Here is an 18,180-nt window from a genome sequence, read left to right on the forward strand (position 1 = left end):
TATTTATTGTGTAAGAAGATAATTTATTTCGTACGGATATTGATAAATATGTGGTACTGATAAGATGAGATTAAGATATGATCACTAATTTACACAAGTTGGTACGTAATAACAGTAGCTAAGATCATGTAAACAGATTTAGTAACAGTACCGTGATCTAAGATTACATAATAGTTACCGTGTTTATGATATTGTCGAGTTCCTATCGAGTACTTGACATTGGAATGATATTTAGAGGAAATTACTGTAAATACGCGGTGCAAATGATTTGGAATATTCGGTAAGTTTTAACTTACACTACTAAACACAAACATATTTTGGACAAACGAAAATATTTTGGCAAATTAACCCCACCCCATAATCATTATCTAGAAATAACGAAGTAATTTCGACCCACCTCCACCACTCGTAGATTTTTTTCTAGGTGGAAAAGCTTTGTTTACGTGGATTTTTTACCAGGGTACCAAGAATCATATTTATTAATTCAGTTATTCGTGCCAAACCACCGAATTTATTTAGCAGCGCTAGAGTGAAAGTGGCAATCCAAGGATTCATCATACGTAAATGCCTTAATGGTAGCATAGTAAGAACTTTCAATAATTCTTGTTCACGACAATATTTGTTGCACTTACTTAATTAACCGTCTTCTGGTATACGTTGGACGATGAAATGAGGCAACTGGTACTCGTAAACCACGTAATTCAGGGAGTCCTTCTTGACAAGAGGTTCCACAAGCTTAAATTCAGTGGCCAAATAATTACTTAGGCCGGTACATAAGTAGATGAAATTATGCTTCTCAACCCTAACAAAGTAAGCAAAGATACAAGGGTTTAGCTCCCGTTAAAACCACCTTTGGCTTGAATATGAGGGGTTTAAAGTAGGCAGTATTAGGCAACGTGATATGTATCATGTTACCTAGTTACTCTGAGGTTTAGTCGTCAGTATCACAGCGACTCTTTCCCTAAGTAATATCAACTTATTAGCAAGTACCTTTACACAGGACTTGGGAAGCTAATTCTGCGAAATTTAATGGAAATTTTATGTACTTAGACCAAAGTTTTATAAGCAAGAATTCCTCAGAATCTTGCTCTACCAAGTAGGTTGATCTTATAGAAAAATACGTTTTAAGTTTAAATTATAATAGCAACATTAGCAGAAAAGTAAAATAATTGTCATAATTTACCTTGTCAAAAAGATAATTTAACATCGGCAAAAAATGCTGTGACTAGACAATTTATTTATAAATAACAATATATTTTGACTGCAATGCGTAAATTGTAAAGTTAACATAGCAATGATAAATCAGTGTACAAAGGAAGCAGAGATACTCTACGAAGGTACTCCACACAGAAAGCGTGTGATATTAACGGATGTAAACACTCCGTACAAGTTTTCTATAGACAGGAAAACGGATAATTTGTTCTTCTGTATAAATGCAGATGAATTTTCAGACCAAAGCTTTCAGTCGGTCGTGTTGAACCTCGACACTGGGTTGGCCTCTATTATACCTGGAATTCGTAATGGATTCGCAAGTGCTGTGGATCAGACCACCGGTAACGTATACCTCGGAGGGAGCGACGGTATATTCAAATACAATTATTCCACGAACGATATCGTCCAGCCGCCTCTAGTCAACAGTATAGATATTTTTGACATGTATTTCAGCGATTATTTGTATTACGTAGACACGCGCACGCAGAATTTACACCTCTACAGAAATGATACTAGCCGTTTGGTTGCCGAGATGAAGGGTCATTTAATCGAGCACTTTGTTATCGATATTAACGGCGATTTGTATTATGTAAATTCGTCTGGACTATTCGTGCTTACAAAAGGCAGTAAATCTCCAACATTGGTTGATGGTAATAATATCAATATTCGAGGAGTCTCTACAAATGCAAATGGTAAACCATTCTTTATAGCCAGAGAAGGAATCTACTGCGTTGATAAAGAAAGCAAACAATTGTCGAAAGTTTTATCAGTGAATAATTGTAATGGGTTAGCGTTTGACAAGAATAACAACATCATATATAGCGATGAACGTTCTGTTTCTATAATTACACCTTATTGAATCAAAATATTGTTGATGTATTTATACATTAAATTCGATTTTAATGTCTGAAATATAATGTATCACACCACTAAAGTGTTCTTCTGACGGCATCACAGTTGATTCAATTACCGATTGTAATGGAGCTAGTTGGATCTATGCTGAACCGCAACAAAGCAAAGCGAGTACAACTCTATAAAGTGATTGCGAACATTTTGGTTTTTGACTCAACTGAGCGGAATATTGGCTTCCAGCTAACCGCAATTACAATTGTAAATTGACTTACACCAGGTACTTTACATAACTTTCATAATTGCTTTTTAATGCAGACCACTGTTTGTATTATTACTATACATACTATACATACTATCTATATAATATGTTCATACATGTGGCTACCCTAACTTTTCAAAATAAGTTATCTACAGCACTTTATTGTCCCGAGGGAATGGCCCGAATATAAATGTATTATAGTTATTTCTTGCCGACGATATTGTGTCTCTACTTTCAATGCTACAGGGACGCCCCGGCGCTCATCAACTACACAGGACACATCTTCACAAGCTTTATCCAAAAATATAAGATTGAAAACTGTTCAAGGCAGCCAAAGAAAAAAATCAAAGCTGATTTATTAATATAAAATATTCTGTCAAATTATTAGAAATGTTGAAATCATTTTAAAGGCATTACTTACGCGCAAGCTATAAATGGTAAAATGAAATCTAATTTATATTCTTGGAGAGTCCAGCTGTGAGCGCGGAGGGGACGGACCTCCGTTCCCAACGGAAAATGTGGAATGACACAAATGGAAATAAATGAATCTTGGTTTCGGTAATTTCGATATTAACAGTCCTTTATATTGGCCTTACACTGAGCTTAATGATTACAGTACAAAATTCTGATATTAAATTTGTTTGAGCAGTCTTATTAAACAGGGTAATTACATTTGAAATTAGGTATCTCTGAGATAAACGTTTTGAAATAAGCGTGGTATGACGAAGTTCATTGAATTTAGTACTTAATTTGTGTATTTAGATTAAGACTCATTACTACTTAGATATAAAATATATTTTCTTATAGATAATATTGTTCACCTTTGCGTCGATGTGTTTTCACATCGTTAAACAGAGGAACACACATGAACTGTAAGGACATACATATCTAAATATCCTTTGTGAGGTTATAATATGCTCACACATGCTCACCCACGCGTGGTTAACGTATGTTAAAGTAACCGATCGCAGTTTTATAGATAGCATAACATTTTAACACTTTCCTGTAGTTCTATAATGGAAAACGTGATTTTAATATTTTCTATCACGATTTGATAACGCATTCTTGCAGGAGATTTAAATGTGTCTAACGTTTGTTTCTAAAGGTCCTTTTAAGTCCTTAAGGTGCAAGTAATAAATGTTGCTATAGCATAAATAACGATGTTATTAACTTACACTTAAGAAGCATAACAAGAAGTAATGGCTTCATACATATTAGCTCACTTGTTATTCCTACTGTTGTGTCGGAACATTGTATCTTAAAAAAATATAGCTATGATATATAGATAAAACAAATAAATATTGCTTGCAAAATTCTACTGATATTATAAATGCAAAAGTTTGAATTTATGGATGAAGGTATGTGTGCTACTCGGTCACGAAAAAACTACGGGATGGAAATTTTGTACATTTGGTAGGTATAGCTTTTAACTTTGTACCCCGGGTATCCTTTGTCGGACGAAGTCGCGGGCAGAAGCTAGTAGGATATAAGTTAAACCTTGAGATGAAATTCATGGTCATGTTTGTATGGCTCTGTCTAGACTGTTTTAATTAATGAAATTATCTGTGATGGGGACATAATAGTGTACGTCAGGCTGATCTTTGTAGGTTTCTATAATCAAGATAATGAAGCTGTGGCCAGTGAAGGAGTAGTGTCCCGTAGCGCAATTCTTTCTAGCGAGTATCGAGAGTCTGACACTTAAAATGTACTGCCAAAATAGTTTTTACGGAGCCCGCTAGAGGCGCTGATCAGATTTTCGTGCAACATTTTTCAATAGCTAACCGATTGTCGGTAGTCGATAGTATAAGAGAATGGAGCTACATTTCGTAGTTCTATTTTGATCGAAATACAATAATTTGGAAATTCACCATTGTGAAACTTATTTACTTTAAACACGTAAACACATGGGAAATGGTTGTATTGTACTTTAATGTGCCAGGATTGGTCTGAAATTACTGCGGACCAATAAATTATCTACACAATCGTATTATAAGTACATACAATTATACATACATACAATCAAGGTCTACGAATTAGCTACGCCGCTGCTACGGACGGATTACCTGGAATTACATTATGTAGATATCCATATTCAACATCGAATTACTGGGTATTTTAATGTAAACAATTTATACACACAAATGTTAGTTTCACCATTTATTTATAGGTTTCGATGAAAATAAATAAATGTAATAATTAACTGTTGGAATTCCAATTGCATGCTTTAAATTAGTTATATAGTGTTCGTGCTACATAATACATAAGGGAATCTGGTTAGCTATTTTGTTATCGCTTTCGCGATCATGGAATATATTAGGTCGGGGAAAAAGTCTTTCCGCATTATAGTATAGTATGAACTTGTAATAAAATCTATTTAGCTTCAAGAATCACAAATGAGTACATCAGTACACAGTTCAATAATTTTCTTTCAGTGAGCTCGTGAGGTACCCAAATATCGAGTTTTTTTGTGTAGAGAAAAGATTTTATTACAAGTTCATACATACTATAATGCGAAAAGACTTTTTCCCCGACTTAATAGAACATTTGTTCCTGAATATCCAGGCTAAAGTCCTGTGGTATGAATACCGCACAAAGCAATTCCGGTATCAGTACAGCGCCTACGTACTTGTATTGTGCAAGTAAACACAGGCCATGGGAGAGGCGCCGGCCGCAACTCATCACGCGAATCACTCGTTAACGCTTCCGCCCTATAGATTGATTCCACCCGTGATTGATCACTTTTATTCAAATTATAACACCTACATGAAATCCCTTTTAAACTCCTTTGATTTTCGCACATAATAAATGGCACTCATTCTTTTTATTAGCTTTGTAATAAAACACGACTGTAATAAAACTTTTGTTTAGCAAGTTATAGTTCACTTTACTGTTCGAGTGGCATTTGGTTCATTTGAAATACCTTAGAGAAATGTTTTAAAAACTAACTACTAAAACGACAGGTGCTCACGATGTTTTTCTTGAACATTTTAAGTGCACCGAGTGCAGTGGCAGGACCGCTACAAAACGAAGGCACACAGACTGACCATGCAGTAATCCACCTTTAGCCATTTCCTCTTTAGTCGCTCACAAATGGACGAAAGGGACTGATAAAGGTTTATCGACACTCGACAATCTTTGCTTACCTCGCGAGGGTCACCACAGACTTATAGCAGTTTATAACTAACGATAAGACAAGCCATGGATTACTTACTTAACTATCTTTTTACTACGTTTTAAAATACGCTTCCCCGTTGTCAGGATTATCTTGGATATTGAGTGAGATTAAAACTTATGAAAAATAATTTTCGTTTTCGTTATTGCTATGTTATAAACAAAGTTGTTATTTTAATTAAGATCACGTTTCTAATTACAGGTTTGAGAGGAATCAATAAGTACTTGTAATCGGCTTTGTTGTTGCTCGCTGCCTAGATAACAAAGTTGAGGTATAATCTATGTTTATGTAAATGTTTTTCGTAACATCTTATCTCAAAACAGATATAAGGGTAAGTTGTATGTAATGCCAATATAAGGTATTCGGGTGCCATTTATGTTACAAGTGGGTTTTAGCCTTGCAGGGTTTACGCCTGAAGCTATGGGAAGATCCCGGTTTGTCGTTACAGTCCCATCGGACTCAAATAAAAGGTGATGTTACCCTCGTCTTGTTCGGCTTTAATGGAAAAATATGAGTTCAATTCTAAATAATATTATGGTTGGTAAAATAAACTCGGGACAATTTAAAGAGTAGTTAATTCGTAGATTATTTGTAATCATGTTTTTTTTTTAATATTTAAGTTATAAGCATCTTGGAGTTTGATAATGCAGTTGTTAAATGAGTTGAACTATAAGTGTTATGTTATTAGTACTTAGTTATGTTTGTCATTCACAATATACATATACATACTCATAGACTTACGGTATACAATAAGAATGTTATTACACTCCCCGAGTACTACCTACTTATGCAGGGTGCGTTGTGGCAATTCGCAGAAATTGGAGGTTTGTATGTTTTCTTGCGCATATCCCGATATTAATTAACATAGTTAATAGTTTGAGTTAACAAATTGATTTTAACAAGGTTTTAATATACCTAAGTGAAATTTGATTCCGTTCATATCAGCGATAATATCTATCAACTATCGCATTCGTAGAAGGAAATGTTTTACTTAACTTTTGAAGATTTGTAAGTAGTCATAATAAACTTGTACCTACAAGTTACATATCACATAACACATGTTCCTACTTATTTATGAAGTTGAAAAAGAAACGACCCCAATAAATTACTCACGAGAACAATAAAACCATGTAAACAGAACCATTTCGCAAAGTTTTAGAATTTTGTTAAGATTCGCGTAGTTTGGAACTTACTACATACAAACGGTTACGTAAGTACATACTAAAGTTCTGTGGCTCCATATATTATTCATTGTTAACTAAACTGGGAACATAAAGAAAACTAGCGCGACAAAAGATACAGAGTTTCATAAAGCTCATATCAATGGAATTGTGGACGTTGACTGTTGGTAAAAGAATCCTTTGCCGCCTCTACGCCTCTACGCTTAGATTGAATACACCGATTCATGGCTTGAAGAATAACTAGGTATTTACTCAACCTGATATACCTTTTGCTTCTTTTATATTACTCAAACAAATTATTCAATGTAAAAGAAAAACTAGACTTTATACTTTTCCTTTTAACTTTTGCTAATTATTTATGAATTTAGTTACTTAAGTATCTTTTACGCGGTACCTACTTAACTTACTGAAAAGAAAATAACAGTGAAAATCATATTACATTTTTTACCAAAATAAATTATTGTACAAAGCTGTTTACGAGTTCTATTATAAGAGTATTCCAATTTTGGAATAAGTATTCTTAACCATCATTGATAGGCTCGAATAGAATATAATTTCACTGAGAAATATAATATTTATGTAATATATTTTAAGTGGGTACCTTCAGAGGGAAAATTCCGTTTTAATTTAGCGATGGGATAGCTAGATGATAATAATATTAATTGATATTGCATATTATAAAACTGGGTCATAATTATGACATTCCTCGCAGCAGTATTTCGCTTATACAATATAGAACTATGTAAAGCGCTTGAACTGCATACTAATGTATTCTATGCATAACTACAGATACTATGCACCGCTTCTAGAAGGTTCTCCTAGAACTTCTGATTGGGATACCTTAAAAAATAATGGCTAATTGATCAAAGAGCCATTTCTTTCATGCTGTTTTTGATTCTAAGAACTAAGATTAAGAATAAACGGTTTTTAAGAAGGTATACACTCACGCACGAATACATAGTCTTTATTTTCTACAAAGACATCGATAACAAATGTTCTGTTTTCTTTTGATATTTTTTATTATTCTATGAAATCTTTTATTTATGTATGACGTGATGCCACATTTATATTTTTTAGGCTTGCACGCGGACGTCGACCCACTTTTTGCATATAAAATAGCCAGTTGCGATACGTGGCAGCCATAACAACATAATATGTCAACGTAATATTTAATTTTATAAATGTCTGAGAAGTTTTTAACAAAAATAATTAACTCTTTTACTAGTTAAACATGTATTCTACAGTTAATTTTCATAAATATATTATGAAGTTAACAACATCTGTTGTTTGTTTTGCATGTCGACGAAAGTTGTAAAAACTTAGCTAGTTCCCAACCTGCAACTCTGTGTTGTAAAAGTGAACTTCTTTACTCGATTCTTGTGTCTGGAAGTCTGAATTAGTCTTCTAGCGCACTCAACTAAATCCATTGCAACTCCCCACGTACAAGTTTGTTGTTTCTACCGTTTAATATTAACTTAGTAAAAGCGTCTAATTATATAATGGTTATATTACTTCATTTGTGGCCACTCATTTCCATAATGTTTAAATAATACGGGTTTTGGGTATTACAATTCTATTTCTGAATTAAATTAGGATATATTAAACACAAATAGAGACGAATGGAATAGGTATGTGTATTAGACGGATCACTGAACTTTCAAATTATGCTAATGATTGGCAGTTAATTACCCACAGTGATACTTTTCTTTGAAACCTTCACATGGGTTAACGAATGCTATCAATAAGTTATATTGGATAACAGTTAGTATTACCTTCGTCATCCTTCATAACTTCATTAAAATGCGGCAACTCAATTATCCACATATTCGCTTGATACATAAACCATAAAAACATAATGGACTTAATTACGCAAAAGTGTTTCCATTAAAATGGCTCTATCTGTATTTTCGTAACAACAGTGTAGTGGAAAGTTTGTCGATAAGTGGAGGCTTATTATGATTGAGAGCGGGCGCGGTCAGTGGTGGTGAAAACTGGCGGGTGTAGCGCACCGCTCGGCGTCTCATGCCGCCGCTGTACAAAATCGGCCGCACGTGCCGGACGAAGCGATCATATGCACGCTGTGAAATATTTCCTGTTCATGCCATGTTCTGTTTATTCACCCGCTTCTGCTATCTTTTTTTTATTTTATGCAACTTCATGCAGACATTTTTCACATAAATCGCTTTTCCGACAGCGACTACCATTACAAACTAGATTTAACTAGATTATCGTGAAGTTATAGAGCTTTCATAAAATACCATTTTGACGCAAGACAAAGTTGCTCTCAATATGAAGTGTAGTCTACTGAATATAGAAGGCCTTCGGTTGGTAGGTTTAAACGAACTATAATGGAAAATAAGAACGGTAATTTCATTCCTGTTTTGTACGGAGTACAAGGCAAGTAATTCAATTTCTATGGCTTGACGGCAGCATCTGAGTGCCTGTTATAAAATATACGTGTAGTATGAAAATATAATACCTATATGTTGCAATAACTTGGGTATGTAATAAACTAGACGATGCGGGTGATATATGTATATGAGCAGCTATTTGGCGGTGTTATCGGCTGTCATTAATTAAACGGTAACCCATTAAGCTCGGTAATCGTCTGATAGCGATTCAAAACTGCGTACCTTCATAAACTTGGTAAAAATGTACAAGGGTTCTTTAGGTGTGTACGGGTGGAGTAGGTCGGCACCCTGGCGATTAGCATATTCAAGTGATCTGCATACAAATACACGGTCTTAAAGCGGAGTACGACAGAGTCGCGGTCTACCTATCAGCGGAGTTAACTTTGTAAGGGCTCGTTAAAGAAAGATTGCAACACGTTTAGTTTACAAAAATAGGATTTTCAGGTAAAAAGGTACTTTTGGTTTTGTAATAGAATTTAGCCACATGTTAGACTATTCCGTTCAATATTATTAAGCGAGCAATTTAAGGGAGGTTAGATTTTATATTGAACTTTTGCTAGTTTAATGTTCGATTTCAAAAAACATTCGTTCAACCTTTTTACATAATTCCACTAAGTTTTTCAAATGAAACATATCGTGACTGAGATAGCTAGAGTTACTCTTCTAATTTCAAAAGGCATCTAAAGTAAAATAGATGTTTATAAAAATAAAAATAAAGCACAAAGAAATCATAAAATGTCGTAATATTATGCAGCGCACGTTGTTAGTCTAATGAGAAAGCAGCTGTTACGTGTCCTATAAGTGCAGGCGCCATTGACCTGTGCGCGATCGTGATTCCTTCAACCAGTTATTACCGAAGCGTAATAATGCAATGCATATCGGATCCCCATCGCCAATTAGATATTCAAGCTATATAGTACTCCATCAGATAAAATGACTATAGGTATTAGTGCAACTGGATATCGTACACCTTTCGTTCTGTAATGATGGTGTTAGGTTCGAGTCCGCCACATTTTCCTGGTACTGTTTTTATCTCGAAACATTTTCGACTGAATGTTTTTGGAAAAACCTCCATTCACCGACATTTTGGCTCTTTTGCCTGACCTCAATTACAATCGAACTCAGTACTTCGGGAGCATTCCCGGTTCGATGGGTGATTGTCATCACTAACAAGTTCGCAAAACGATATTAAATAAATGATAACGCCTAGAGTGCGGCGTTTATTTACTGCCTCAAAAGGATTAAGTTTCTTGAAAAAATCTGTTGTAACATAATTCATCATAAAAAGGTAGGTATAATCAAATGCTAATTGCATATTTGGGTGAGAATCTGTACGAATTCATTTTAAGTTGTTATTCAATACAATCATTTACGATTTCAGCTCCTAGTTAGCTTCAAATACAAACATCCAGGCGAGAAATTTAATCTGTGAAGTAAACACAATAGATAAACCAAGAAAGGCTTTTATCAAACTGAGTCTAATTAACTTGAGCTTTATTGGCGTTTATTGGAAAATACTACGTATAATATAATTCAATGTCAAAGTATAAGAAAGTGTGTATCTGTGTACAAGTTTCCAAAAAAAGGTTATTTTTTTATATTCCATCCATGAAAATTGATCACAGACAAGTTAAGAGTAAATGTTAGTATTTAACACTTTTAAAAACTCTTTGATACCTAAATGTGAATAATTAAAAAACTGTCACACGAGATTTCAATTTATAGATATGGTAGTAGAAACAAGAATTCTCATACACGCTATTTTTACGTTAGTGTCTCACTTGTTGCATTTATAATGATGCTGTCAAATGTATTTTAAATTTATTTTGAAACAACAATAATATTCAATTGCAATATATTTCCAGTGTATTATTGACAGCAGAATGAACATTTTATTTTAGTCTCAATATTTAACCAGTAACTTTATATTAAAGTTTGACAATGAGCTATCACGCGGTTTGACGCGATATTTGCAGCCATAGACCGTAAACGATAATTAAATTCGAAATGCGGCACGCAGCGTGCAGTTTAATACATGTTGAATATCCTGTCGAACAAGATTCAATTATTTAGTTGGTTTGAGACACGAGTTAACACAATAAACCGCTGCAGCTCGTCCCTGACCGCAAACAAGCTCACTTTGTGCCGATCACAGTACCACAACCTAACTAATAATCTAATATATTATCATCTCGTGCTCCTCACCTTTGCCCTACATGCTGTGACACAGCTACGAGCGCTAAAACATATTTCACAATTTTCTTTGAATATTTTACGTGTCGTTATACAACCTACATTATGAGCGACCCGGTGTTCTTTCGAGAGGTAGATATTTGGAGACAAATAAGTTTATGAAATTGTATGTATATTTGCGTGGTATGTAAAATGTTTTATTTTTTGTTGCTCTATGTGCTAACAGCTAATGCTAACAATTTGCAGCTTTCCGCAATTCTCGTCCTCATTTAGGTATAAACATAATAATACGAATAATTGGGTTATCTCCACCTCGGCAAAGAAATGTTCAGGTCAAGGTGAAAAGGAGTTATCATTTATCATATTCTAAGAAAACAAATAGAGAGTACCACAGTCGTGTCATTTAATGATAGGTTTCATAAAGTTTGTTAACGAGCAAACTAGAGTCGACCGCTTCATTAAGTGGGTTTATTGATTGAGTTCGGTGTAACTATACAGACTATTAAAACCGCGTAACTATAATCCCATTAGGAGGGCGAAGTGGTTTCACTTCGCATTGTGCGAACACATTGTTTTGTACTCTCGACTATAATGTTGCGTATTTCCTTGAAATGTCTGACTAAATTTTAATTAAACTAGTTAATTGTGACAGCTTTTGTGTTGGTTGAAACAACCTTATCGTAGAACAGACTATCTTTTACGATTAATATAAGTATTCGTTATCGTTCTTCATATCACCGAGACACCGACTGAGGTGTGGTGAAAAATAATTCAGACAACACAACAACATTTTAAGTTATGTGTATTAAGATATCAAATGTTTAATTAAAATTTTTGATTGTCTGAGATCCTTTCTTTCTTTAAATTCAAATTGTGTGTGACCACCTTACCCAGCTTGGTGGACTGTGACCTAAACTCTCCCCTCTCTCTGCAATCTTAATGAGTTAAAATTATTTGTTGTATTTATGATTTAGTGTAAAGTATAATAGAAATAAAACACCGTGATATTTTATTTTTAGAGTTTATTAAAGCCAGGAACACAAGTGTTAATAGTACATACAACTTGAATATGCTTCTGTAAATTGATTCAGACTCAAATGCAGATCGATTAGCTGAATATTATGCACATTTAGATATGTGGTACAGGACATCGATATCAACACTAAAGATATATTATTATAGGTTCTGAATATCGGCGACACATGTATATTAGAAAATTCGGTCAGAAGGATATATTAGACAGGCAGATAAATTGAGGTCCAAGCCGTAGCGAAAGACATTTTCCCGTAGACCCTCGACACATTCTACATTATATCATACCTAATTCTGAAATATTTTATACTCTCATATCTGCCATGAAATGTGCTCATACCGGGAAAATAGAATTTTATAAAAAGTTTCTTGTATAACATTGATTTTGTATAAAATAATTTAATCATCGGGGTAGACGACTCATCCCATGAGCAATACGTTCCAAAATATATAGTAAGATATTCCGAATGTAAAATATGTTCTTTTTGCGTAGCCTATTTTAAATAATTGACTTTTGGAATGGTCATGTTTTTGCCAAAGGTTAAAAACGAACTAAAATATTGATTCCATAGTCGTCGGCGCATTAAATTAGATTTAGCAGTGTAGTACGGATGCTAAAATTCATTATTATAATACCAGCATTCAGACACAGTGTTTCACAAAAGGGTAGTACAAAGATATATCTAATATAGACGTTAAAAGCTCAGCGATATGGTTAGGATAGTAGTAGACTGGATATGAGTTCACAAGGTTCCGATTTGGTAGAACAGAATATCCATCACACATTGATAACTACACTGTGTTCATACAAGTAAGTACACAGGAGCGCAGAAAGTTTACGTTTACAACATCATCAATACATGGTTTTCTTATATCATACACATTTTACGGTCACACTTAAATTTAAAAATGAATATGGTATCTGAATATAAATCTAATGTGTCTATCCTGCTCCACACGGTGTTCGAGAGTATACTGATTCTGTTCCATCTGTTAGCACATACTTAGAGCGAGCCGCCGAATAGCTGCACGTCATTTAAACTTGGGACACGTCCCCGCACATCGCGCATACACAAAATATCTCTGCCACCCCTCCCTTCATTCTCCTCCTCAAATACAAATCTGTATCATATAACGACAACATCTCTTTATACTAATTGTTACATGTATAAAGTAGGTATATAATATTCATTCGCTAATTTAAAACATCAATACATCATCTATTACAATAATATACTTGTATACACAGTGTACATATGTCACGTACAGTTACAAAAAATATTTTCATACAATAATTAAATCTAACGATGAAAAATCAGTCGTCGAAGACAATGCGTACATATACAATATATAAATTATATAATCATTAAGTAATAGGTGTGACGGTTGGTAATAAAAAGCTCGTTTTATATGCGTAAAATTGTATCAAAGTTTTGTACACGACTTGATGTAAAAATCTATGAATTTTATAGAAACCGGCGCGTCGAGCTCAAAGCACACCAATATAATTTTATTAATGAAAACGTTGATTTATAAATATGATAGTTCAGTTACCAAAAGCTGCAGATATGTAAGGAACTACAAAAATATCATCGTCAGATAGAAAGCAGCAAATACTGAAACATCGATATCGTGATATCACTATAATAAATATTACTTTGAAAATATATTGGACTTGATATAATAAACATTTATAATCTGGTATATAATAATATTAAAAATTTAAATGACATGTTTCAGAAATCCCATTGATAAATCTATGTATGTTGAATTACGACTATATTGATATATTAATACATTGCTGACACGCTACTGTTTTAAAATTGCTAACACCATAATATTTCATTGAAAAAGTATTGAACATTGAAGTTCACATTAAAAGAGTTAGGCGTTGTGGAGAGAGTGAGTGAGGACAGTAGCACGTATATGAAATTGTTAACAACGAGCCTTAAAGTACTTGGTCGGGAACTTCTAATAGAGACTAACGACTAGGGACATAAGCTCCGAGGGTGCGTACTAACTCTATACACATATAAAATGCATTGAAATTACACGTACACGATACTTTATACATACATATTCTCTCATGAGTAGAAGAATTACACAGTCTTTGTAGTATTCATATGTTAATACTGATGACATCAATACGTCTTACGATCAAATATGAATTAATATTTATAAATAAGTATTACTCAATTAACTAAATTTTGGCAGAAAAAATATCGAATCCATTTATTTTTCGTAACATATAAGTATATTGTCGAGATTGTAATGGACGTTGTGTGTAAATAGAAATAAATAAATATACTTTGGAACAGACACTGAAACATAGATGAAACTTACTGTTCGGCGAACCTTAACTTTTGTTTCTTGACAAAGTCCATAGCCAGTTTGTCCGTGGTGCGTGATTCCAGTATTTGTAGGATCGGGTGATCTATACACAAAGTTAGCTTTAGATACGTGCTAGCACAAACATCATACGCTTAGGTACCTATGTATAGCTTTTTTCATTAGAAAAAGTATTGAGACTAATTATATTTCCACTGAAGAAAAGAAGAATTTATATGTTCAAAGGGAAAATTAAATCTGGGCTGGTAATTTTTATAATTAAAAGCAAGATCGTCCTCTAATAAAAAAGTAGAAAGTCAATAAGAAGCTCAACTTCACGGTATTGAATTTAATTCTTGGAAAGCTTTTCTGTGATCGTTTATGATTGGTTCTAATCAAAGTACGGCGACGTAAAAGGTCCGAGAAGCCAACTAACTGATGCACCAGATGGAGCGAAATGAAGTTCACTTAATTGAAATCGAAAAGCGAAACTTGGACAGCACGCCGGCGATGGAAAATATTCGGCATCATTTGAGCTCGGAGAATAGCGATGAAAGAAAAGTTGAATCGAATCTTGAATTGTTCATGCTGAGGACTTTCAGTTAAGTGGCGCAAGAATGTATTGATATGGAAAAAAACACAATGTAAATTTAGTGATGTATTATAAGCAAAACTTACTGCGGTCGTGCAGCTGCATGAGCGGCAGTTCGAGCGGGCGGAGCGGGTCCGGTGCCGAGTGGCTGTGGACGCCGGGCACGCGCGCGAGTGCCACGAACGCCTCGCCCGCGAAGTCATCCGCTGTCAGCACGTCGCGGTCCCACACAGACAGCGCCAGCGCCGCGCCCGCGTGCCGGCACGCGTCCAGAGACACCGTGAACTCGAAGCACTCGTCCCACACAGGATTCAGAGTTTTCTATATACAGAATTTTCAATATACAACCAATTTCCGGATGCATGTTGATGGTCTATCCGTAAAAGAAGCCTAAATATATCCATAAGAAGAATAAGATGATTTGTTTAAAGTTACGCAAATATCAAACGGTAAATCTGGCTTAGAAAAATACCATGAATAAAATGAACTCTGCTTAAACCTTAGGTAAAATCTTACCTTTTGCACATTGGTGCTTTGCTCTTGAGCTTTAGGAAAAATCCGCTTCGGCAGCAACTCGAGTACTACGAATGGGTCACTCAAGCCGTTTGGATCCAGTGGGATTACATCGCGTGCTGACAGCACCTCCACGCATAGGGAGTCATGATTGAAGTATACTCTGATGGAAAGAAAGCGACATTAACATAACGCGTAACATGTAAGACGGGCCCATGTGTCCAAAAATTTGTGGGTAATGGAAAGGCCTTATTGCCTTCATTCACTATTCACAATAATAATCTAACTTATACCTACTGATTAAAAATGAAAGTGCAAAAATCTCTTTGCATTTTGGTGAGAGAGAATGAAATATTCTCCGTTAATTTGGCGGATCAGTAACGGATTGGCCAGTTCTGTTTCAGTAATTCACTGGTGATCTAATTTGTCATTGGGAACGCCTATCGTTCGTGACACGTACTACATTTCACACAAATAAAACGTGACGCCTTCATCAACGAGGATTACCATCGTGATTCATTAATTAACTTTATCGAGCTAATAATGTGTTACCTAATAGTGACATTTCCTACCAAGCTTATTATTACTTTAACGTCATTATATCATATTTATATCTACGTACCAACTTAGATATTATATTCTATCATACCATGTTTACAGATGGTAGAAGAAATTAAAAACAATTTTTATTCTTCCAAAATTTGATAGAAATGACAAAATATTAGGAATCAAAAATGTAATAAACGTCTCAGGCGAAAGTTGAATATATGGGACTAAAAATGTGGCCAGCTAGATTTACTACGGACGTAAAACGTAAATGGTATTTCTTGACGAAATCGCCAACATTCTAAGGGCAAATTGATATGAAAGTTGTGGAAAATTCTCCGAGTAGTTTGCAGTAAACTTTTTATTACCTGACTACAAGTTATTATGTTTTGTTTGACTAGTGCTACGACCGGCTCTTGTTTGTTGGTTTTTGAAGAAAATATAAATTGAAATGAATTTAAATTGTTTTCACAATAGTACAATAACACAATGAAACGGTAACAATAGGCCATGAGCTACACAAGTGGAAGTACTTACCGCACTAGTATTGATCCGTAAGGAGACGGAAGCGGTGTTCGAGCTTGCTCATCCAGTCTATCAGCCAACCATAGCTCCAGTAATTTCTCAGTCGGCGACTGGTGATATTCCATTCTTTGTTCTACGCGGAACCATTCCGCATTTTGCACCTCCGGCATCGGGAGACCTAAATAGATATCGATTAGCAATTGTTCGACTAAGCTCCTTACCGGCGGGAATTTACTAACTCTCGCATTGGTCCATTTGCTACTTCATAAACATTTTAACAAGTTGTAATAACGACGATATCATATTGAATAAAGTTACTGTATCTCGTTAAAGTCGCATTTTCACACGGATCGTTGGTTGATGAGCATCAATAGTAATATGATTGCGAAGTGTTAACTTTTAATTGGATAAAATATTAACATATTTTTCTTTAGCAAGAAAATACAATTTTAATGCAAACCTTTCCCTTCAGCGTGGAAAAACTCGGAGAGCAAATCAAGTGCCTCCCTGAGCCTATGGTGGTAGACCCGTGGTCGCTCTGGGCCGCCGGCATCAGCTTGGGTGGCGACTTCTTTGAGCACGCCGCACCAGCAGGCGGCCAGAGCGCGAGAGAAAGCGCGCGGCAACAGCCAAGTGTTGAGTAGTGACAGGTGCTGGTCTAAGAACTCCAAGAGAGGCGTGATTGCCTGCACAAATTATTGAGAAATGTAAAAAAATACACTTTTGCTTAGATAAATAAAATTATTTTCAAATTTAAGAGTACTTACTTGTGCCGTTGGTAGTGTATCTGGTGACCAAGCAAGATGGAATACAGCTTTCCTGAGCGGTGGGCGGGCGCGAGCCGCAAGTGGCGCCGCTGCACGGGACGAGCGAGCATCCAAAGTGCCAAGAGCACCGCGGACCAGTTGCCGAGCGTTCTCATCATTGGCACTGTACGCAAACACCGAATTTTAGATACTATAGATATGGCGCAAAAGGCCTTGACTTTGATTCTTCAGTCTTATTTACCAAGTTTATACCTAATTAATTAACGTCAGGCAAAAGCCTTTGATGCCTATAATCATAGGTTAAAAGGAAAATAAAAACAAAATCCTAACACTGAGTCGTTCGTTTTATTTCGAGTTTGTAACCCAAAATAAAAAGTTCGAAACAAGCCAAATATAAAAGTTTTGTTCTAAACTTATCTCATGACACCCAGTAGAGCCTGCAATATTCAAATTGAGAAAAAAAATATTTGGCTTAGTTCCTATGTTGGCATTTTCCTTAAACGAGAAATCCCTAATAGATGAACTTCGAGTAAAGTGACATAGTTTAAAATAGTTGAACTACAACATTAAGACCGTTAGACGGCTTTAGTGAGTACA

The 18,180-nt window shown here is 35.0% G+C and overlaps 1 protein-coding gene across 1 annotated transcript in view; it reads right to left on the reverse strand.

Annotated features, from left to right (window-relative positions):
* Positions 1–12,306: 12,306 nt before the first annotated feature.
* Positions 12,307–18,180, reverse strand: part of unc-13-4A (BAI1 associated protein 3) — a 66,418-nt gene continuing 60,544 nt past the window's right edge. The window contains exons 20-25 of the mRNA XM_076123003.1: positions 17,584–17,746; positions 17,277–17,502; positions 16,829–16,994; positions 15,749–15,908; positions 15,319–15,553; positions 12,307–14,746 (exon numbers count right to left, since the gene is read on the reverse strand). Of these exons, the coding sequence (XP_075979118.1) occupies positions 14,652–14,746; positions 15,319–15,553; positions 15,749–15,908; positions 16,829–16,994; positions 17,277–17,502; positions 17,584–17,746 (1,045 nt within the window). The 3' untranslated portion in view covers positions 12,307–14,651. The remainder of the gene's footprint in view (positions 14,747–15,318; positions 15,554–15,748; positions 15,909–16,828; positions 16,995–17,276; positions 17,503–17,583; positions 17,747–18,180) is intronic.

This window comes from Anticarsia gemmatalis, chromosome 14, assembly GCF_050436995.1.
Source record: "Anticarsia gemmatalis isolate Benzon Research Colony breed Stoneville strain chromosome 14, ilAntGemm2 primary, whole genome shotgun sequence".
In the NCBI taxonomy this organism is placed as follows: Eukaryota; Metazoa; Arthropoda; class Insecta; order Lepidoptera; family Erebidae; genus Anticarsia; species Anticarsia gemmatalis.